Raw genomic sequence first — 24267 nt, forward strand, 5'->3', positions numbered from 1 at the left:
TGTTTGATACTTTCATAAAATTCATATAGTCATATTACAGAAATGTACAACAAAATTGTCCAGTCGTTTGTCACTCTTTGATTTGCTCTTTGTTTTGTCAAAAAAAGAACAATATTGTGGTATCCTCCTAGTGGATATTGGACTTTTTCGAATTGCTACTATGCACACGCTGTTCCCACACCATGTGACACAGTGTATCAACGGTATTCATACGAAGTGAATATATCACAGAATGTAGCTATCTTCCGTTTGAACATTGTCCATGTCGCAACAAATACGGCGTCATATGACACGCCCCTTTAGCTCCTTTCCTGCGTACCTCCGAGATATCAATCCTTGTAATGGGCACAGCATTTGAAGAGTTTGATGGTAAAACGAGAAAACTCCATTAAAGCTGCTAAACAGCAGAGAAAAGTGGTGAGAAAATATGGGATTTTTTTTTTTCATCATAACTTTAAGAATATTCCTCTTTATGTTACAAGTGAAGCATAGCTGGACAGGTTTTACTGTGCTCAATGTGATGATGGGCGTACTTTAATCCTTTTTTTAAGGCACTTCGCCCATTTTGCGATCGAACTCTTCATTCAGTAATGATAAAAATTGAAGAGGGAGAATGCGACTTTTGATGACAATCTCGTCACCTTCTTTTTACCACCAGAAGAGAGTTTATCGTGCGAGACAGAGAGGCGTCAAGCGCTCGAAGAGATCGAGAGATCGCCGACTTCAGGCATCTTCGTCCCACAGTGTACGACCACGGGAGACTATCGGGCGGCCCAGTGCCACGAGCAGGCCCAATACTGCTGGTGTGTCTACGTGGACACAGGTAGGCCCATACCGGGCACTTCGGCCAAGTCCTCTACAAAGGAGGACTGCAGCCCACTCGCCACTTCCAGAGGTCCGTTGACTCCACGGGAGTTTGTAGGTAAGTCACACACACTCACTTAAGCATAACTTCTCTTTCCAATCGTTTCCATGTTGTCAAAGTGGAATTACATCATCTAGCTCTGGCCCACTATTATATTCCAATGATAAATCGTCGTAAAATGGGCCCATGTTTGCTATGAGGAGGTATACATTCCTACATTGCATGTTGTCGGCAAATTTGTCAAAATATATTTTATCCCTAGTTCAGGGAAAGGGCAACGTGGGGTGAGCTAGCTGGCTCTGTTGCCATGGCAAACTGCATCCCTTCGTAACATGAAGGCCAGAGCTGAAGTTTGATCATTTCCCTACGATTCCCCCGCTGAATTGCGGTTCGGCCTTTCGCCCTGCGTTAATGTTGCGTTGCCTATTGAGGCAATTAGTGACAACTAATAGTCATCGGCTTTCAATTTATTTTCACATGCTATCTTTGTCAATCACATGCTATCTTTGTTAAAAAGCATGTAGCATAGAATTCTCATATGAAACACAATGAGTAAGAAAAGACAGACAGACAGACAGAAAGGCAGATATGTACAGAGACGCAATGTGATTGAAACACGGAAATAAAGAGGGGGGTGTTGATAATACGTTTCTGTTGATTCAAGTGGTCTACGTGACATTTAGCACATTGCGACCACTGCACGGACAGGCTGTCGTGAACGTTAAAAAAGGTAATGAGTTACCGATACCGACAGTTGAATGCTGCTACTTCTGATATCGATATAAAATTATACACTAAATTCTTAGGCAAAGAATCTTTACAAGCATACTGTTCTGCAAGAGCATTTGATGCATTTGGAATGAAAATCTTTAAATATTTGCGTGAAGATGCACCTTCGATTTTGACTTGAAAGCGATCGTGACTGTGATGGCATCAATCGATATGCCACAAAAAAAAAGTTGAGTGAAAGTGAAAGAAAGTGAGTTTTATTTATGAAAATTGTTGATATGAAACATGAAGTGAGGGAAAAGCATATCCCTTTTGCAAACGTCACGAAATTTTGTATTATTAAAGAATATTGTCTCCCGACATCATGTTGGAAATTTTATGGTAATACACCTCAGTCAAAAAAAAGAAATGAAAAACTAACCTCATGTCACTCGAGAATACGTTTCACTTTTGTACCGAGAACCCGAATAACGGTTGAATTTTGTTCGGCGTTCGAATAAATTCACTGGAAATTGTAGTATTGTTTCCCCCTCCGTCATAAAGGAGTTTCCAATTTTTAATTCTGAGGAAGGTCTGAATTACTTACCTCTTCAATATACCAGATTATGAAAGGAATCTGATTTTAAGAGTTGCAAAAGGGACACACGAACTTTAGCACCTCTCACTTAGAATTTTGTCTCGTTTATTTGCCTCATCTTTCACAGAAAGTATCAAAAACCCAACACACGCTCCGGGCTTCCGCTTCAACTCTTGCTCCATTTATATTATAGCTTTTCATACCATGTATTCCTAATTCAATTGATCAAAGTATTATCCTTTACGCGCGCAAAAACAACAACAAACAATATTATCAACGAAACAAACAACGCATCCTGTCCAATAGAACAAAGTGGCAAATATTTTTCGGATTTCAGGTTATAGTATAGTTCGAGGTTTTCTCAGAGAAGTTCAGCCGAGAGCACGTCCCTGTGCGAACTCTCACGACAGAAAAGATGTTAGTGTTACTTTCGACTGTGACAACTTGGTCCTTTCAAAACTATTCTTTCCGTAATTCTGGGACAAACTTGTTTCTACAAACCAGATGTTTAGAATATCTCTTATCCGTGCCTAGCCAGATGTATTGCTAATGATGCATGTCTAGCATCGTATCGATAAATCATCTAAACATTGTCGCCATCACAGCTCTTAAACGTAACATTTTAGCGAGACACCTTAATCTGTTGTCTTACATGTGCAGGCATTTTCAAGCATGAGACTATTTAAAAATTTCTTGGGATCGACGCATTTTTCACATGATTTCACGTCAGCGACCCAGTAAGCCAGTAAATGTTATCCGAAGACAAACATTCTTACTTAAAATAAACCTGGTAGTCTCCGCCGGCGCTTTTTTGTTTGTTTCTTCATCTTTGTCCACCTTTTCGTCAGCACGCACTAATCAAACTTCAACAATTGAACAATTGAATTCGATTGCAATGACATATTTCACACATCCTGTCGAAACCTCGAGAAAATTTGGCAGCCGGGGATAGCACCCAAATAACAGTCTGCCAACATTCCGGAAAAAAAAAGAGAATAACTTTGTCGGCTGCGTTTCTATGACACCATTGCTGCATCCGAAGTCACCTCACACGCCCTCACGTCACCTGAAACTGAAAGCGAGATCTTCAGAGTAAATACACACATTGTAATTCATCAAGACTTTAGCCACCTTCCACGGATCTCTTTTACAAACAAGACTTTGGAAAAATTTGTGGAGTCTGGGGAAATCGCAGATGAGATAACTGTGGGCTTTTGTAGCTTTGGTTTGTGTTTTTTGTTTTTGTTGAAGACGGGAGGAAATCGGGATTTTGTTTTGAGTGTAAATGCATGTTGAATGAATGGCAAGATGAAAGACAGTGTGAGGACGAAGTATGCTTCTTATGTCGTGATATCGGAGAGCTCATGTTTGGTGGAACTAATTTAGAGCGTGCGAAACGAGACCAGTCTTCATTTGCAAGTACACCCTCCATCGAGAGGGCTAAAACACACAAGTGGCGATGTTATTCAAAATATGTCTCGATCTAGGAAAAATGGGAACTTTTTTTTTCTTTTTTAATCCACCTTTTCTACGTTTCGTCTTACGTTGTTTCCCCATTCTTGACAAAACACTGCACATACAAGATTGGTCTCATTTTAGATGGTAGCGTTACTTATAGTCCATGATGATGTTGGCCTGATACGCTAACCTTTTAAGTTATGATTGACGCTGTTAGGCTGATGATGGTATATGTATTTTAATTTTGTGACACTGAAACTTTGTATTTGAACGCTTCGAACTTCATTATCGAAATATGAGCATTCCTAGTTTGTTAGTTACAATGTTTATTACCATTGTTGAGATCGAAAAGAAAGTGAGAGGGATAAAGAAACAGCAAAGTAATAAAAAAAAAAACATTGTCATGTAGTTACACATCACGTTACGTGCTTTAAAGGTCGAGCCTTGTCCGAAGAAATCAGTCCGATATTACGACTCGAATACTCCTTATAGCCAAAAATCGTGTTCTAATTGCTGTCGTGCGGCGTCATATAGTTGCCAGAGTAGAAAGACAAGGGGAATATAGGAACTCCCGAATTCTTGCAGGGCGGTGTTGACTACGATGAAGCTTGGTGTCAACTCGCAGGTGCAAAACACCTGTACGGCGTCACCGAGAACCGAGGGCTCGGGTTGCCGGATTCTTCTTACCCCCCTGAGGAAGCAGAGAGGGGGAGAAAAGTGGAGCAGCGGCTATTGTAAGGTTGGCCTACTTCTGCCAGTGAAAATATCCTTATTGTGCCACTGTGGTGTCGTGTTTTGTACCATGGACCTGGTTGCCCACTCTGTTACACAACTGCAGAAATAGAAATAGAGAAAAGGAAAGCTAGAAGGAGAAGGAGAAATACAAATGTACATACAGACAGAAAAGGAGTACTGTTTGAAAATTCTTGCAATGTGTGAGAATTGGGTTTTCTGAGATTGGGCGGGAGTGACTGTTCTTAAAACGCTCATTGTTGTGACTGGAAAGGGGTCCCGGCTGGGGGATTCGTATTCAATCATGTATCAGTCACCTATTCACCTGTATTCCAATTTTCCTGCAACGTAATATCACCAGCCTATGTGTACATGTCGGCTGAAGAAAGTTAAAGGAAGGAAAGACCGTCTACAAGTGTGCTGTATCGATAATGCGTGAAATAGAGAGATACCACTCGTGCTAACTTTGATCTGTGATCTTTTGGACTTGTCATCAAAAAGATAATGTTACCAGTATGGTAATTCATTCCTTCACATCGCTAATCTGACACTATTCTGATAAGGTACACTGCTTACTCTTCTTTCTAAAAGAAGCCAAAAGCCTGACTGGAAGGGAAATATGAACTGTCAATTACTGGTACAAGTGTATTTGTTTCTTCTACTCGCTTTCTACTTTCACCACTGCAGTGCAACCTGTATACTTCTGCTTCTTCTGCTACCCATGCTATCACTACTATTTCGTCATTTGCTGCTTCCTTTTTTTTTTTAGACTTGCACACCTTTTACTCCAAATACTTTGTCCTGCTATTTTGTGATACTGAGGAGTAGCTTTGGGGTTCAATGCCCCAAATCGCTCGCGGATGAGATCAAACAAGGGACCGAGTATGTGATGCCTCAAGGAAAGTGCATCGTGTTCATATTTCAGGAAGTATCACTGCTGTGGCCTGGGTGATCGGGAATCTCAATTCACTCTCATGGGTCGACTCAAATGACCTCATACACTCCTAGGCCTATTTTCGAGGGAGATAATATCTATTGACCGCACGGTAATTGCACATAATTGTTCGCGGTTTCGTCAAGTAAAACTTTTCATTCAAAAGACAAAAACATCAACAAACCCTATTTGTTGGATTGGTTCTTACTATAGGCGTTTCATGATCCGTGTCTCAAGAATAGTCATCTTTCCCCTGCGTGGTGCCGCTGCTTGGCAGTATAATGGCCACTTGTGTATCATAACACCCTCATCTGCTCCCAAAGGAGTGCTGCGGCTTTGACTTCTTTCGAAAAATCAACTGTCGGTTGTGGTGGAAAAGATTCGCAATTACGCCTATCTAAATAATCCCCGCTGATTCTGATACAGCGCTTGCTGCTGGCCCTTTTCCTCCGGAACATGTGTGTACATTTAGCCTGTGGTCTACGGGCAGCCATCAACTCTGACCAAGGAGCTCGAAGAGGTTGGAAGTCTATTATAGCATTTATTGCAAGGAAGGGGAAAAAGAGAGAAATGAAATGTTATGATAAATCTCTCTTTGATGAATCAGCGTAGTAGTTCCGGTTGTTCAGAGAGAACAATTATGTGCCTTCGGCTGTCCTCAGCAAACTGACATGAACAAATGCTTTCTAGTTTCAGTCGCCGGTAAACAGTGAATTTATGAAAGTAAAACGACTCTTGTCGCTCTCTTCCGGAACTATATATAATCTATGTTTCATTTCATGCTCGATGCGTACAATCGCCACTGGTGAAATCATATCAAATGTTCTTAGCTTCTTGAAGTCGTTAACTTTTTTTGTCTCCAATGTTGATAACTGTTTTGCGTCGAATTACTCAAGACGATTATGATAAATATTCAGCATGTTGAAATATTGCGTGGCTGCATCATTTTGGCTAAACCCTCTCACAAAACAATTTTTTTTTTTCCAAATGGCCTAAATATACTCCCTGCTGGTAGCATGTATGGTGTGGCATCACAATTTTTAGTATAGATAATAATAATTATGTAGTGGGCAAAGTTTACGCTAAATTCCGTGTTCTTTGTGACAGTGGATGTCTTCTGGATTTATTGTATATAAAAAAATGCCACCTTTTCAAAGATGCATGACATTTTGTACGAACGAAAGTCACATATGACTTGTCCTTAAAGAGCCAGGATGGAATATGAAATATACTGATATACTTTATCAACTTGTGGAGGTGCTATTGAGTCGTCTTGTTGGTGGCTTCCAATAGTACAGCACAGTTCAGGCGACCCCGCGTATACGGCTCTCGTGTTTGCTGCGTCGAATTATCTGTTTAACATCCCCAAACATAATTCCATCAATCCGCCAATGACAATATAATGCGTTATTCACCCAACATGATACCACCGTGTCTGACCTTGATCATGAAATCTTCGTACGGTTTTTTCATTACCAATCACAAATTAATAATCCCGGTGCAAGGGTAAGGAGGAAGGGGATGAGGGAATAAAAAAACACCCTCGATTTGATGAAAGATACACGTGGAGCTAGCGTCAGTGTCAAGCGAGGAATTCCTCTGCGCTACGGTTTTTGACAGCAAAAGTAAACTCTTCCGACCTCCATTACCGTAACTTGTAGCGAAGGATCGTCTTTTACTAACTTATTCTGATATCTATGCGGGAGGATCTGCCTCCGTGAAGTATGAAATCGAGATTAGAAAGAAACTTCATGCTTTCCCACCTGGTTGGTAGAAAAGGATCAAATTTTGTCTGAGATTTATCGAGATGATATATAACACAGCCCTGGTTTAATACGAGACAAATTGTTGTTATGTTATCTAAAAGTAGACTTTTAAAAGGTGATACGTTTTAACAAGCCCCGTGACCTACTAACGACGGTACTTTCAAAAAGCAACTGTGATCTACTTAAAAAATATGTTTTCTGAAAATTGAATCTCTAATGTAATTATTTTACTCGTGATACGGACCTTTCGGGAGCTCTTCTTCCTTTCAAACAATAACAAACAAACAACTAAAGAGAAGAAGTTCTGATGACACCACTGTGTGAAGGGCATTTAAAAACAACCGCACTTTCTCCTTCCGCCCTGAAGAAAAGCTTGGATAAATAACTTTTTTTTTTAGTTATTATTATTTGCTGAAAGTGTTTGCCATGCAAACCTCTCCCTCCCTCTTTTTTTTTTCCATCAGAGCACCAGTTGGGTTCATCGTTGAACTTCTTGATCCAATAAAATACGTTCTAAGCATTTCTTTACCGGTGACTTTGCTCTACCCATCTCTATGTCCATCTGAGCTTGCCCGGTGGAGGGCAAGGGGGCAGTCACCCCACCGCGTTGGGCTCGAAGCACCCTACTTGCCGGCGGTATAACCCGCTGTCTGTCCGCACCGTGCCAAGTTTCCGTGCGTGGAATACGAAACATAATCGTAAGCGGTTTTTTAAGTGACCCATAAATCGCCAAGAAAATTCGATTATGAACTATAGACAAAGCTAAAAAGAATAGTTTCGTCCATCTTCGAGCACGTGGATGTTTTTTTTTTTTTCATATCTAGTTTGCACCAGATTTTTTTTTCTGTTCAGTCAGCTGAAACGTCTCGCTATAATATCACCCACTGAATGTAGACCCGTAGTTACCATGGTTTTCTGTCACGAGACTGAATCGTCACATAGTTAAACTGTTTACATCTTTCTCGAAAATGGATTAGATGTTACAAGTCATTATGGTTTATATTTTATGTTTCTTGACGTTTTCATGTCAGAAGCAAACTGTTAGTTTTTATTTGTTTGTTTGTTTGTTTTTGGCAAGCTGCACAGACCAAGATTTTGCGTATGCTTAAAATTCTATTTTAGGTCAGTTCACTCATTCTTTTCTCTCTGTAAAAATCTCCCTTTGAAATGTCGTCTTGTTTATAATAATAATAATATAATAATTGATATGATTTATATATGTTTGATGTAATTTTGATCGGGTAAAATTACTTAATATATATCCATGATGACGATATATGAGGTTTTGAAAGAGAAGCGAGTTTCTCGCATCCGTAAATCAAACGAATCACTTTTATTTGTAGATTCAGTACATGTGGACCCTGCCTAGATTCCTAAGATTTGTATAATTACCGTTGCCTGTTGTCTGCATTGTTTGCCTATCTGCCAATTTTCTGGACATGACCGATGAATTTCTTTCACAGGTAACTCAGTCTTTTGTGATTCATGTCATTTTTAAAAGCATGAAAATTCACCATATTTCTTCTGTCCGACGAGAATCACCTAAAGTATATAGGCTACCTAATAACCAGGCTGGATGGTATTATTTTGTGTGTTGCAGCACGCATAACCAATGAAGACTGCAACCACATATAATGGACATTTATAACTTGTCCTTGTGTGCAGAATTGACTCAGGTGCTAACACTGGCTATCAACTAGACATACCAATATACCTGTCATTCATCCTGTTTAAAGGGGCAAAGTATTTGCTCGGAGGCTCAGTTGGTCTTCAAAAGTACGAGGGATCATAAAACGTGGTGACCTAGATTAACCGTCAATCTTGGTATCTCTTTTAGTACACTACCAATTATCAAACATGTAATCAAGCCAGTGTAAATATTTCTCCTGTGTAAACGCGCCTTGTGGGATAGAGAAGGGGTGTGAGTAGGCAAGCTGATGGAGTAACAATATTTGTGTCTGAAATCTGTTATTGTTCACTTCGCTGCACGTTTCTGCGTGCACGTTCGCTTATTGCCCGGCAATCGTAAATCAAGGCTCTCCACGGGCGTGAAATTAGCGTTGACAGACCCTTGTCTTTGCCAAGGCCTGTTATAGGACTAACAAATTAAAGCCTGGTGTCACTTGTGATATGATTCGTCTTTTCCCTTAACTCTGACATCCACCAAACAACCAAGAGGACATCGGACGTCAAAAGTCGGAAAGAAAAAAAAAGTATCCCCACGTCTGAATGTGTAATGCTAATGATGCTCTAGAGAGGAGGTAATGATTAAAGCCACGAGGGAGTGTCAAATATTTGTCAAATTGACTGAAACTCGGTGTTTATGAATTGCTATGATTTAACGCAGAGGACCAAAAGCTGGAATCCTCATGTAAAAACAAAAATCGTCTACTTCTCAATTTCGACAAAGCGTCACTATTTTTGAGTCATAATGCTCACTCTCGTTTCCGAAATAGAATATCAGTAACGTAATTCTGACAGAGGTTCAAAGTGTGGTACTGAGTCAGAGATACGCCATATATTTAGCGAGTCTAAATTTTCGCGAATTGGGACTTTAATTTCGCGAATAGCACATGACTCGGAAAATTTGCGAAAATAAAAACCTCGCGAAATATTCGGCGTATACAGTAGTCTAAATATAATAATTAATAGCGGATCGTCTTGTACCAGTGTGACAGGTACATGTCGCAGTTATTATCTCTAACCTTTCCTTTTCATTGCCTCGCGAGACAAAGGGATGCCTCCCACATCTACCACTTTACATTACCGCTGTTTCAGTGCACACGGCAAACGGATTACATTGGGCAAAAATAGAATGATGCAAAGAGTTCGGCTATTGTTGCTGTTGCTTTAAATTGCTCGTTCAGAAGTACACTGTATCGTGAGAGTCATGGATTTTGTTTTCCATTTGGCATGAATTTCTGTCTGTCTTTGATTAGTCGTATCCATTAGAAAATGAGGGAATATTGCAGACTTTGAAATGATAACGGCATGATGAATGCAAGAGAGATTATCGTAAACTACTTACCTGAAATGAACAATGAATAAAGTCAACACACGAAATCTCCTTAGTGTGTCTCTTGGTGGGGTAATAATGTTCGTAACTGTATTTGAACTTTCTTCATAATCTCTATAACCCATAGTTTGTCCATGGGAGTCTGGCCTTTGACCTTGCCGGCGTATCATACATCATGTACAAATTTGTCAAGCAACGGAGTCCGTAATATCAGAGGCATGCTCCGATACGGCAGGTCATAGACTCACGCAGTTACGTTTACCGAGAGCACAGCGTGAGGCCGTATCAAATTTGACGGTTTTCTTCCCTTTCTGCCCAGGGCCATGTTTGGATAATTTTGGTTTCATATTCTTAAAGCACGATAAAAGGGGAAAATATTTAATGTGTCAGCCGGTGGGGGATTCTCGTTTCTGCTTTTGTAGTGTAGTATGACCATGGTACGATTGGCTTTGGAAGTGGTGGTGTGAGCACGAGTGGCTTCAGCAAATAATGAATGTGTGTGTATGTGTTTGCTTGTGTGTGTGTTTGTGCGTGCGTGCATGACCGGTTGAAGCAAAAACGCTATTGGGAACGGAAGTCACTTTTTTCGTTTCCCTTCTTTGGATAGCTGATGTTAGCCATTTAACAATGGTAATAACATTATCATACAGCCCACATCGACAAGATAAGTAGTGCTTCATTAGGGGTTGTTACCGAACACTAGCCTCATTGTATGGGTGCACGTCACGAGCTCGACACCCACGAGTCATATAACCCACGAGTAATACTGCCCACGAGTAATACTACCCACGAGTCATACAGGCCGCCGCTAGCTATAAGCGAACAAGACCCATGAGCTTGTCATCATGTAAAATAGGCCCATGAGCTATACGATCCACGAGCTGGACACTAGGCAAAGGTCTACGAGCAAGACACTAGACAAAAAAAGAGCGTTGTTGAGTTCTTGGACCGTTTTGCCTCGTGTCGAGCTCGTGGACCTTGTTTGCCTAGTGACTACCTTGTGGGCCTATTTTCCTTGTTTAGCTCGTGGGCTGTATGACGCATCGGCGTATGACTCATGGACATTAATTGTCTAGCAAGTGGGCTGTATGACTCGTGGGTGCCTAGCTCGTGGGATGACCCCCACTGAATAACTGAGATGTGAACGCCCAGTGAACGCCAGCTATATTGGTGCTAAAAGCATCAATATAGATTTCATGATTTTTAGGCCTACATTTACACGAAGTTGTGAAAACGACGCAACTATCTCTTTGAGAGGGCAGTATTTTGCACCCATATGCCTAACCTAAGCTCCCTGTTTCAATTTCCTTTATTTAGCTTTACACTTACATATTATTACAATGAAGTGAAAGACTCACAACTATTATGGAATGATCATATTCTTATGTACGTGGAAAGATATCTCGAGCAATAGGATGCATTCGCCGTATAAAAAACATATTACCTCAAAAAATGTTGATCAATTTATATTTTGCTTTTATATCACCACGTATTCATTACTGTTGCACGGCATGGGGGAGTTGTTCTGAAACCAATGTGCAAAAGCTAGAAAGGATGCAGAATAGATATGCGCGATTAGTGCTTAATGTTGATTGCTATACACCCCAGTGCTCTCTGCTCACCACTTTAAACTGGCTCTCTATTGAAGAAAGAATCAAGCTACATTATTGCATACTCACCTTCAAAATCCTTCATAATCTGGTACCTACTTATTTAAACCCTTTGGTTACTTCTTATTCGACCAATTACTACAAAACACGATATTCTCAGAATTGCACTTTATCAATACCTTTCCCGAAAACTGAATATAAGAAACGTTCCTTTTCGTTCACCGGGAGCTCTATTTTCAACAAACTCCAAATTGCAGTACAACTGTCTTCATCTCTGAATATATTCGAAATAAATTGTTTAAGATTTATCCGCAGGCCTTAATTTTTTCTCTCATGAATACAACAAGATCTATATTTCTTTTTCATTGTCACACCCATTAGACATTTTTTCTTTTGTTTATGGTTGTATACTATCCCCTTTTCCAAATTGCTAAGGCCGTATAACCTTTGATGCAGTATATAGTACGTAACAGAAATGTAGTTCATGAAAAAAAAATTGTTTGTTTCTGACATTGATCTGTCATCGTGTGAATCATGTTACTATAAATGTATTGTTACTTTATATTTTGTGTATATACAGGGCGCCATTGTAAAGCAGTTATCGAACTGAATGTGCCTACCCTGTATTTTTAAAGAAAACATGAATGAATAATAAATAGAAAAGAGAATAAATGATAAATAAAAAAATGTGGATACCGTTGGAAGAAAAATCCTCAGGGAAGTTTGCTATGAAAGATATGCAATTATCCACATTAGTACGAGTCGAAATGGTTTAATGGTGTTTCCATCTATCATTGTTCTTTTCTTAGACTGTTCCCATTGAAATGCGGTCCTGAGTGATTAACATTATCTGACAAAATGTCTGATAGAAAGAATACGTATTCAACATCATATCAGAATCATAGTCCGTGATGAGTTGGTATGTAGTTCCTCAATGTGCGTGACCTTTAAATAACCCTATTCCACATTTTTTTTTAATGTTCTTTCAGGTTGTCCAAATCATAAAAAGAAGCGATTCCTCATCAAGGTAGTCGAAAAGCTGTATCAAGAAATGGCGGGACTGGACACACTCAGTACTGAGACCACTACGTAAGTCGAGATATTGTGGCTCAATCATAGAATATCTTTGGACATATCATTATGCCGGTCTGAATTTAGATTTCTTTCCGGCATGATTCTATACAGTATACATAAGAAACAGAATATTAAACTGCAGTTTGCATTGGCCACGGAAAGGGGCGGTGGGAGTTAAGGGGAGGGAGTTGCCCATGGACCATACCCCTTTAAAACAATTAATAATAAAAATAAGAATACAAACAAACAAACAAACAAACAAACAAACATGAGTTCCCCGGGAATGAGGTGGGTGTTTATACAAAGTGATTGGCTCACATGTGATTATAAAACCCGCGTAAACACGCTAAAGACTACAAGCCACTATCGTTTATAATCCCTCGCTGCATCCACTACAAGAATTCTGTCTGAAAATCTCTCAATATTCCCTTTCAGAACTTTTGTTTACAGCAAAGTACGAGATCGATTTCACTTCCACTTTATCTTTGGCGTGCAACTGTCATTCCAGGATATTCTTTTACATTTTATCATTTCATGTATTTCAAATGATAGTGATATTATCAAGCTACACTCAAGCCGCTGAACTGATTTCCTATTCTCTGAGTTGTATATCTTGCATATGAAATCAGAAAGACTGAAACTGAATTACACAAAGAAAAAAAAAAAGAAATGGAGAAGAAGCAGACAACTTGATTCACACCTTAGGAAGTATATGGGACTCAGCGTTTTACTTAACGAAGTCTGCAGTATTAACTGCTAGTTGTGTTGCTTTACGTTCTCTTTCGCCAAGGGCAATGGCCAATTTCGTGTATCCTTCATTGAAGTGCAATACTGATTAAAATTTATTCCCATTTCCCATTTTATTCTTTCATTTTCTGTCAGACTGGCCTTGTTTTTCATCTGCAGTATACATTTATGTCACTACATCTTCTGATTTGTTTCTTCTTCAGGATTCTTGCGTTTACTTGACCTATATACAAATGTAAGCATATATTTCAATCATAATATTGTACACCGAATTTATCTATATTTCACTCTTCAGGCCTGCGCTGGTAGAGCTGAGCAATAATGTGAAAGAAGAAGCCGTTATCTGGAAGTTCGGCCAGCTGGACCGAAATAGCAACGTCATACTGGAGAGTAAAGAGATTGAACCGTTCGCAGCTGACATAAACGCCATAAAGACCAGCAAGAAATGCCGGAATAACTTTTTAGATTACTGCGACAGCAACCAAGACTCGAGACTTCTTCTCCGAGAATGGTTATTCTGTTTTGATATTACACCAAGTAAGTGATATGCATTGGTTTCCTTTATAATTTGACTGTAGTTTACTTGTGCGTGATTTAAAAAAAAACAACAACTTTGATTTCTCCTTTTTTGGTTCCGATGTATTTGTGTCAAACCCTTTCTTTTGTCATTTCATTCTTTCATTTCCCCTTATTCTCTTTCTGTCGGTATTTTCTATTGCTACCAAAGTGATAACAACAGTCTACTTGTTTTCGTGGTCATCCATTCGAGGTTTAGTTCAAGCTAGCGTCAGAATGACTCCGATTTCAGCAACATAATTAAGTAGGCCTAAGAGTTTTTGACTTCCGACCTGAAGTTGATTGTTGAATTAAATGGGTTGTTGGCCAGAGCAGAGAACACTTTTTAAAGCTAATTTGATAAGTAAGTATGAGTGGGTTGTGGTGAACAGAATTATGATGAAACGATTGAAAAGACTATCCCATAGAGTCACAAATATGTTTATTTTGATGTTTTATGTGTTCATAATCTTTGCTGCAGCCATGTCAAATAGAGTTGTACGGAAGATTTACGAATTCCCTTATATGATACCCACAAGGAAAGACGGGGAAAACCCCGCAACCAGGCTGCAGTATTCCAAAGTGTACCAAAAAAAAAGGAGGGGGGCGCCTGCCAGAATCTTAGTGTCTGGATCCACAATTCGTCACTTTAAAGGGAAGTTTCATCCTGATATTATCTGGCTTTGTTAGAAAACAAAACAAAACAAATAAGTATAGATCAGTGACACACACACACACACACACACACACACACACACACACACACACACACACACACACACACACACACAATTTATGAATGAAAAAAGTTAAGAGAGTTAGACAAATTGACAGCTCTGTGTGATCTAGCTGATGAGGCGCTCTGTATTCGGTTTGTACACAAAAATTTCCCGATTTTCATATTATCGCAAGAAAAACTTTCTTCAGACCTAATCTTGGTATATGTATTTAGAGTAATACATATTTTGCGTGTCCTCAGAGTATAAGTTCTGCCCGTGCCCAAATATTTGAGGAAAAGAGAATTAGTTAAATTATGTGTCCAAACAAAATAGAACTGCCCATCACCTAGATTACACAGACCTGCCAATTTGTCTTACTCGCTTAACGTTTTTTCAAAATTTTTTTAATGTGTCCGATTTTTTCACTTTTTCACTTTCCATTTTTTTTCTCTGCGTTCATGCAAAAGAATTTAATTACTAGTACGAATGGAATTTTCCTTTAAGACATGTTTGAATATGAATTCATCAGCTGATAGCGATCTCAATATTTGTGTCCTCACACGTCATCGTCTCTCACGTTCTCTCCATCTGCAGCGACGGAAGCCCCGCCGCGAAGGGGGAGAAATCCTTTCAGTAAGTGCCCCTCTGATCTCCTTAACGTAACCATCCACATCCATCTTAACCACCCCCTTCTAGATGATAGAGAGTAACAATTTGAGCATGGCAACCTTCTCTTGACACCACCTTTTTTTCTACAGGAATTATTGCTGACCTGTTGGTGAAAGTTGAATAGAGAAGTTATCAGCATGAACAGAATGATGTGACAAGCTGTTACACATGTGGTCAGAGATAATATCATACGCACTGAAATGCAACGGTCTCTACTCATTCTCATATCACCAAATAAGCAAACTTTTGAAGACTTTTTAAATGACAAAGTGGACATGATTATTGATAATGGGAGTTGATCTGCAATAACATCTTTATCATGTCTGTGTGTATGATTTCGTGTGTGTATGGTTTCGTCTGGTATGTACTGGTTTGAGTGTGTGTGCGTGAGGGAGTGAGTGTGGTGAAAGAGTCATCCGTGTGTCTCTATTACGGATGAGGTCATCTGTATCAAACTCCCAGCGTGTAGGAAGGATGTTCAAGCAGGGTATGATGAAGGCTATTCTGACATGGTAAGGTAAAACAGAAATGTTTGCGGAAAAACACATTTATATGGAGGATGGGTGATCAAGTAGATAGTTAATTCTGCTTGAAGGTTGTTAGGCGCCCTCACTTTTAGCAAAACCCCAAAACTTCCTTCCAATTTTTTTTTTCTTGTTTATGACATGTGATGTCAGTACAGTTTACTGTGTTGGCCAACATATAGAAACTTTACTATCGGTGTTTCTTGTCATGTTTTAGGTTTATTTTCTTAGTCTAGACTCTTCCTAGTGTGTATGGTTCTTGTGTTAACTCTCAGCTTGACCTCATATTTGAAAATATGTATATATAATGTCCATTGTTGCATGAGCTTGAAACTTTGAGCAAGATGACTGATTAACATGAAAGTAAAGTAATCGACACACACATCACATGTTGAGCTTAACCAAGTTCAGGTCTTACCATTATAGGAGTGTTAAGATATAGGCCTACTCAAACGAAAGTTCCGTCTCCAGCAACCACTGCATGCAAAAGATGCAGAAGAAGACAGCAAAGAAGTGCAAACATGATGGTGTCGACGGGTGGGTATATTGTTAACTAGTACGGAGGGGAGACTGAATTCGACGAATCTCGAGACCTTTGGTTCACCTTTCTAGCTACATCAACGAGCTTGAGTGAGGAGAGAAGAAACCATTGAGAAAGCTCTGGTGTTGTCATTGCAGTACTTGCCAGAGAAGTGCACTTTTGCCTGCGGGCACTTCTAGCATTGTAATGTCAGGTCTTCTATCTAAGTGTGTGTGGTAAATTGTGCATAATTGTATAGATGTTTTGACGTGCGTAGAATAAGGTTTGCATCCTTCGTGCAATGAAACTTTCCAACATTTATTCGACACACACATCATTCTTTAGGCTTTAATTTGTTCTTTCTTTCTTTTTTGTCTTTAAAAAAATCCTCCACAGTTGATCGACTCACTCGGTAATGTGAATGCACTCGCCTCCATCCAAGTCTGTTCGTCATCACACGACACGGAAAATGTCACACGTGAAAGTGAAAGAGACATATCCTGCGCGTATTAACCCTTTTGCATCCCGAGTGAAATAAATATCAGCGGCCAGGGACGTTTGGGAATTGGACTGCACAGACCTTGGCAGCCACGTCGTTCCACACACAAATTTGCGTGTGTGTCTGTGTGTGTTAAGGATGAGCATTTATTCTGACGGAAGTCTTCACGCGCTGGAATGTGGGTGACAGTTGATAGGAAGTGGCACAGCTTTGTGGATGATGCCGAAATGAAGAGTGAATGATAGGAGAAATGAAGAGCGAATGATAGGAGGTTAATCGTTTGGGGAGAGGATGAGAGGAAACGAAGTCTTCAGGGCCATATATGACATAATGACTGCAAGTTAGTGCTCTCTCGATGTGTGGCTATGTCATCCTCCTCCTCCTGTGGCGACAGGATGGATGGGGTTAAAGTGTGACCTGGCACGGAGAGGACGCCTTTTCCAACTTTTGGGATGACAAACATGAATGGATGAATAATGATCCTAATGGAATGCCATTACGGCAAATTTGACAAGACGATCGTGGTGAAATTAATTTCAAGCTGAGAAATGAGGAACAGTCTCCGCTTTGTTTGATGTGTGTCGGTAGATATGTTCGCCTTCTCTTACGAATGTTTTATAAATATAGAAGGCACGGCTAGACAGCCAGTCTCAACGATAATATGATGGCAGGAAAAGAGGGACGCACATGTACATCGACGACGGGATGCATGGATTTATCTGTCAATCACGCATTCTCCTCCTCCTCCTCCTCTCCACCTCTTTGCCGTGACTCACCGCATCCTCTTCCACTGGCGGCAGCTCGTCATCTTGGGCATCAATCATCTCCGCTTCAAGTCTGGTCCCAAATGACATTTGCTAGCCCCTCTCGGCTCGCGATGTTCGGGACATGACATCAACGAGACTGCAAGATGAAGCCAGGGGGGTTAATGTCTCTCACAGACATTGGTGATACACATCTCTTTATGATGACCAATTTGATACCAATCTACTAGTATGTACAGGAATACCGATCCACACCCCTTCTCCTCCCTCTCCACCTCCTGCCCCTTCTCTAGCCCCCTCTTCTCCCCCTCCTCTCCCCCTCCTCTCCCCCTCCTCTCCCGCTCCTCTCCCGCTCCTCTCAAATGTTTAACCCTGTAATTATTTTCACCCATCAACGTAATCTATTGCCACATCCTAACAGTTACTCACATCCTTTGCTCCATCTTTCGTTCTCTATATCTATCACTATCTGATCAGCATCTCAAGTTCTTCAGATCATCGTATTTATTATCTCTACCGTTCCATTCCTGTTTTCCCCCTATGACGTCAGTCCTCGAGGCTTCATTGACATTTTCCCAAGCTCCTGTGTAAGTCTATCCTCACACCATGTACCCTCAATCTATAGAGTCTATCATTCTAGCAGCCCTAAGTCTCCCACCCCTCTTGGTTAAGACGTTATTAGTTCCACCGTAGGCTGTCAACTTCAATCATAACACTACATCAGACACTGCACATGGTTCGGTCATCTTTTCTTGTCAATGGCCCTATCTCGTTTCCCTGCAAAGTACTTCCGTACTTATCCCATTCTCATTTACATCTCGCATTCCCCGTACCTCTCACACATGCTTTCTCTTCTGTACTCCTACCCACTCCCTCACACTTTTTTACTTTTTTTTTTTTTTTGCGCGTGTATCTGTCTTTACGTCGTACTTGAAAAGCTGTAGTATACTCACATTAATCTCCGGCTCATTTCTGTCCCTCTGCCTACCGGTAATCTTTGATCAGTGTTTACATCTTCGACTCTGGAACACAGCTATCCACCCCTGCCAAATAAAGTCTTTCGATCCCTCCTCCTTTACACCCTCCGTCTCGCTCTTTACGTCTGCCCCCCCCCCCTATTTTCCTCCCCGTCTTCCCCATGTACCAATCAGCCTCTCGCATTATGGCGATGATATATTAAGATGTCTTCGTGGCACGACGTCGGAGCCACAGTGGCAGGGGAAGTCGTCTGCGTGTGAAGAGGGGAAACATGAAACAGAATGAGAAAGCCCAGTGACCCGCGGAATAGAGGTCACACCAATCCACACCGCTACTTCCGCTAATGTGAATTAAAGTGCAAAATGCCACAACGCTTCGATAAATATTCCTTCACGTACCTCTCACGGTTACAATATCGTCGTCAAAAATGTACTATAAGTTAAAGAGAAGCTTGAATTATCTTGATAACTTTTTTCCTTGTAAAAGACACATTTCATCCTTTTTTTTTTGTGAAAGATACTATGTTCTGAGTCATTGTTTGGAAGTAATTTGACCGTAATAATGATGAATGCTAAGAACGATCTTTTTAACAGATAAAGATAGGATATAAAGCGTATTTTTGTTACCAGATCGAAGCACGTTATAAGTGATCATAAGTTAAATGTAAACAGTGTCGGAAACTGCTGTTCTGTAAATAAACGTTCTCTTTGAGATTCCCTTACGTACTATCTCAATTATTCCAATGCGCAGGTCTTTGGGACGAGAGATTAAGTGCCCCTGTCGTTCCATGACATCATTTGCAACTTGAATGCAAAATTGATATATATGTATTTTCAAAGTCGATTGATAATTCTGTTATCAGTTGTAACTCCAACAAACAAACACAAAACAAATCCAAACAATACTGTTTTAAAAGTCAATCGAGTGCTTTTCTAGTTTTGTTAAATTGACACCTTGTGATAGACGGCACGCCGCAAATATGTAAAGACATGACGTCATGTTAGCAGTAACCCTACCAACAAACAAGCCAATAAACACAAAACTAATAAAAAAATACTAATCAAAACGAAAACAAAACAGAAAACTAATAAAACATCTCTTTTGTTTTCTGTTTCAAAGGCCAATCGAGTGTTTTACCAGTATTGCTAAATTGACACCTAGTGATAAATGGCAAATATGCAAAGACATGACGTCGAGAATGTTAAATATTCCTAATGGAGTAATTCCAGCAGCCAGTTATCAGAAGGCAATTTTGTCGGGTTTTTTTTATGGAGTAGAGGGAGGTGGGGGAGTATCATGTCATCAAATATCAATGTTGTTCGAGAAACTCCATCTCTTTCGTGCCCTTCACAAATGGCAAGTGACATCTGTATGTGTTATGAGTATCACAGACACATACAATCAACGCACTGTTTCCCCGTCTACAACTCTCGGGTAGTTTCTTACACACAGTGACCTTCTTCCAGTCAAGAAGACACTGTGTGCTAGAAGGCGGCTGGGTGACCGCCGCAGTTAGTGGATTAAGGCACGGGCTTATATTGAGAAGTTAAGTAGGCGTACATCTTGTTAAAACCTGAAACCTAGTAGAATTAGATACAAGTGGAGATTCATACAATGCAACGGTGGAAAGCACGATGATCATGTATATTTTATGACTTTCTCCAACCAATTTTCTTCATGCATCGATTAACGAAAAGGAATTTTGCGTACGCCGTAGTTGGACGAGAATGTTCATGGCAGAATGTGAAACCTTTGTTAAGAACACGCGTTCATTAGTTTCAAAGTAGAAAGTCATTTAACTTAGAAGAAAATAATTGTGTGTAATTTCATCGGCTGTGAATGTATGGATCGGCTTTTCAAATTATGGAAACCGATATTGTTATGCGATCGATTAAATGGAAGTCAATTCTAAGGAAGACTACTTCGCGGAAATTTCATATCGGGATCGATTTGGGGGGGGGGGAATAATGGTGAGTGACATTAGGTGAAAGGATGTGATCTAAGTTGTAATCTTTGGCATTGTTTCCAGTTTACTTTTATCTAAATGACGTGCATGTTTTTACTCGACTTATTATGTAATCTTAACCAGCAATATACATGTTTGTACATAATGCCCAGTTCAGAAATGACTGATCCTAATGTTATCTGTAAATATTTTTACTCTAAATTGTGTAAGTAGGGTTGTATCAAAATACGAACAGTATTGTAAATTGCAGCAACAGCGAGTTGATGTTCGAGGTGCGGCATTTTTCCTTTCTCTTTCGCGAACGCTTTTGTAGAAAACGGGTCTCAAAGACCATAGCGCAATGTGGCCATGTTTATATTTCCTTTCTCGTATTTATTCGTCACTTTCGTACTTTTTTATGTACTTCGCATTTTCCCCACTTTCGCAGTCGCCTCGTCGTTATTCTATAAAAGAAAAGTATTTAAGTGATACACGTGTACATAGGGCCTACCATTCAGGTAAAATTGATAATGACAAAGGTAAGCAAGCAGAAGCAAAAGGCGACTTTCCAATTTATATTTACAGATTTAAAAGTGAAGTGAGTTGTGCACTCGCCGACTTCTGCGAGCTTTTCATTCACAATGCCGTGTGTTTATGAGTAGGATATGACTTAAAGATCTGTGTACAGTACATTGTAAATCATTATCGCATGAAGGAACGTTTCAATGCTTTGAATGTGTTCCCGAAAATTATTAAGTACTTTAAGGCCTAAAACTAGAAATAAATATGGGCATTTGCCATAAAAATTTGAAAGTATGATCTCTGCACGTGCGTAACATACTCCGAACATCGAATTACCTCTGTGGCAAAGATGTGATTTGATTGGTTGCAGAAATAATAGTTTGTCATTTATGTGTATTAGAAGTACAAAATCAATGTAGTTTCTGAGGCAGGGACCCAGCTCCCGTGTGACATATGATAGTTTTAAACGACCATGAACGCGTGGACCGTTGAGGGCGTTACACGACTTCGAGGCTTTGGAGCAATACACGCACTTTTCAATTAATCTTTGTTTTCGTTTTGTTTTCGTTATGTTCTGTTCAATGATATTAACAGCCAACAGCACGTGAGATTACTCTCATGTCTATGATGTCCATGGATAATTTTGGACGTATTTCCATCACTTGTTATGTTTCTCGTGTGCACACTGAAGGGGAAAATTACTTTGTTGCCAAATTTCATTTACCGCTCGTATAGATTCATGCAGAGAAGGACACATTGAGTTAGAGAATTCTGTCTGATTCTGTTGATTGATATACTTGTACATGTATTGATACTTTGCATTGGTCTGCTATACGTGACCAATGCAGAAAGTGTGAATTACTTATTGCCAAGAGGTCTAAATAAATGATTGTTATCACAGCCATGAAATATTAATGTGAGAAGCACAAAGACACTTTATGACTGCCGACAGATTTTGTATCCATTTAGATCACTGAAGAAACAAAAACCACGCAAACACACAACACGACAACATAACGAATTTTTTTCTGAGTGCAGCCGAATAATGTTTTGTCAAGTCTTAAAGATCCCGGAGAGGAAACAAAAGCCGCATTCTTTTTTTTTCCCCTTCTTCTTCTTCTTCTTCTTCTTCTTCTTCTTCTTCTTCTTCTTCTTTTATCTCTTTCTCTATTTCTGTCAATTTTTGTTTCAGATATTGTGGTTTGGTTTACATGACCTGCTATTCTCAATCGAAGTGTTGTTGCTGCAAATTGTGACACCCCTGCTATTCTCTATCAAAATGTTGCTGCAAATTGTGACATTCATACATGTAATATGAGACACCCTCCCTCTATTTCTCCTACGCGTTCTTCACTCGTGTGTGTGTGTGTGTGTGTGTGTGTGTGTGTGTGACAGTCTTTGTGTGTATGCTTAATCATAGTGTGTTCTTATTTAAATGATATACAAAATTATATTACATCACACATCCTTTAAAGATATGATATCATTTACAGCTTAGATTCACGTATTTATTCTCTTTTCTTTTTACAATAATATACATTTACAAGTAACTGATATCGGCACCCGCTTAAACATAATGATAAACCTCATTAGTAAGTGCATGATTGGTAAGTTTTACCATAATGATGTACATGTATTCATATTCACATCTCAAAACCATAGCAGATCAACACTTAGAACATTTAGATCGGTGAATGGTTTCAATTACACAAAATCTCTTAGTAATGATGTAAGATTATCCATTCCTGCGGTGAACACTAAATGCTCCTGTATCAAGTTGCAAGGGATGTATATGTAGCAGCCCAGCTGTCATATTCATCCCTTGAAAAGCAGAAAGATGTCAAGACACAAAATAATCAGTGGAATTAATGCCTTTCTGCTTCACGGCCATCAAGATTCACAATCCAGTCTTTTATCACAGTTATACATAATGTACTCACATAATCCCAGAATTTTATGAATTATTCACCCTACTATTTGCTTGATTGAGGTTGATTCTATTCACTTTCGAATACTCTTATATGCTCATTGCTTCATTATACATTCAAGATTGCTCAAATGGTGGGAATAAAAGGGTGCTAAAGAAGAAAATGTGTCACAAAATGTGCAAACATGTACTCACTACTATAACCACTGAAAGGTTCACAGTTCCTTTTGAAACAAAAAGGAAAAAATCACATAGAAATCTAAAGAGAAATATATGTCAAAATATACTCTAACACAAAACAAAGTTTTCCATAAGAAGCTATATAAAACACAAGCTTAATAGTGATATGTACTAAATTCAACCATCTTTTCAGCTTCTACAGTTGTGCATTGTTTGGAAATTGTTGCTGGCTCTCTGGTTTTAACCAGCTGATCTTGGGGCACAATGACCCAGCAAGTCTCGGCAAAATAGAAAAACAACCCCGAAAAAGAATAATTACAACAAATGTCTCCTCAAACATACATGTAACAAATAAGGTCACTCATAGTTTAAACGTGATATATAGGGTCACTATCATCTCCTTCATTTGGGCGCTGTGAAGCGGGTGTGACATTTGTGTTAATAATTAATGAGTCAGGGATCAGATGTCTAGGAAGTTCTTGGAAAGTTCCATCACACTCCAAAACATGAATCCACTTGGGCCAAACAGGCTTCAACTAGCATAGAAATCAACTCATGCTTGAGTAAAATATGTACATTGTACTTTGAAATGCAGTCATGACACCCATTATGGCACTTTGACTTGGCAAAAGTGCACCTGTATTCTGACTTGTGTGAGCATGTATTTGATTGTAACAGAGAGACATTGGGCATAACATGTAGCATGCATTCACAGAGGCCATTCCTTGCTAAAAATGACAAAATATGCCAAGATAGTGTCCAAAAGCCTGTCAGCTTGGTTTGTTTCTTGTTCTCTTAGGAGATATTTCTGTATCTTATCCACTGCTCAATTTATATTTCATACAGTAATACCACATTTCCTAAATTAGAATTGGAGATCTGAAAATGCAAAAGAAAGCATTTACACTGTACTTTCAGATTTAAAAAAAAAATGCTTGTTCTTACAAACAGTTATAT

At 39.5% G+C, this 24267-nt stretch overlaps 1 protein-coding gene across 1 annotated transcript in view; it reads left to right on the top strand.

Annotated features, from left to right (window-relative positions):
* LOC139733235 (SPARC-related modular calcium-binding protein 1-like) overlaps window positions 1-15492 on the top strand; it is a 51839-nt gene extending 36347 nt beyond the window's left edge. Inside the window, exons 9-12 of the mRNA XM_071644073.1 lie at window positions 659-922; window positions 12677-12776; window positions 13804-14045; window positions 15377-15492. Of these exons, the coding sequence (XP_071500174.1) occupies window positions 659-922; window positions 12677-12776; window positions 13804-14045; window positions 15377-15492 (722 nt within the window). The remainder of the gene's footprint in view (window positions 1-658; window positions 923-12676; window positions 12777-13803; window positions 14046-15376) is intronic.
* Window positions 15493-24267: the final 8775 nt, after the last annotated feature.

Source organism: Diadema antillarum, unplaced genomic scaffold (assembly GCF_040938485.1).
Source record: "Diadema antillarum isolate AM-2024a unplaced genomic scaffold, OU_Dant_1.0 seq00000463_RagTag, whole genome shotgun sequence".
NCBI lineage: Eukaryota > Metazoa > Echinodermata > Echinoidea > Diadematoida > Diadematidae > Diadema > Diadema antillarum.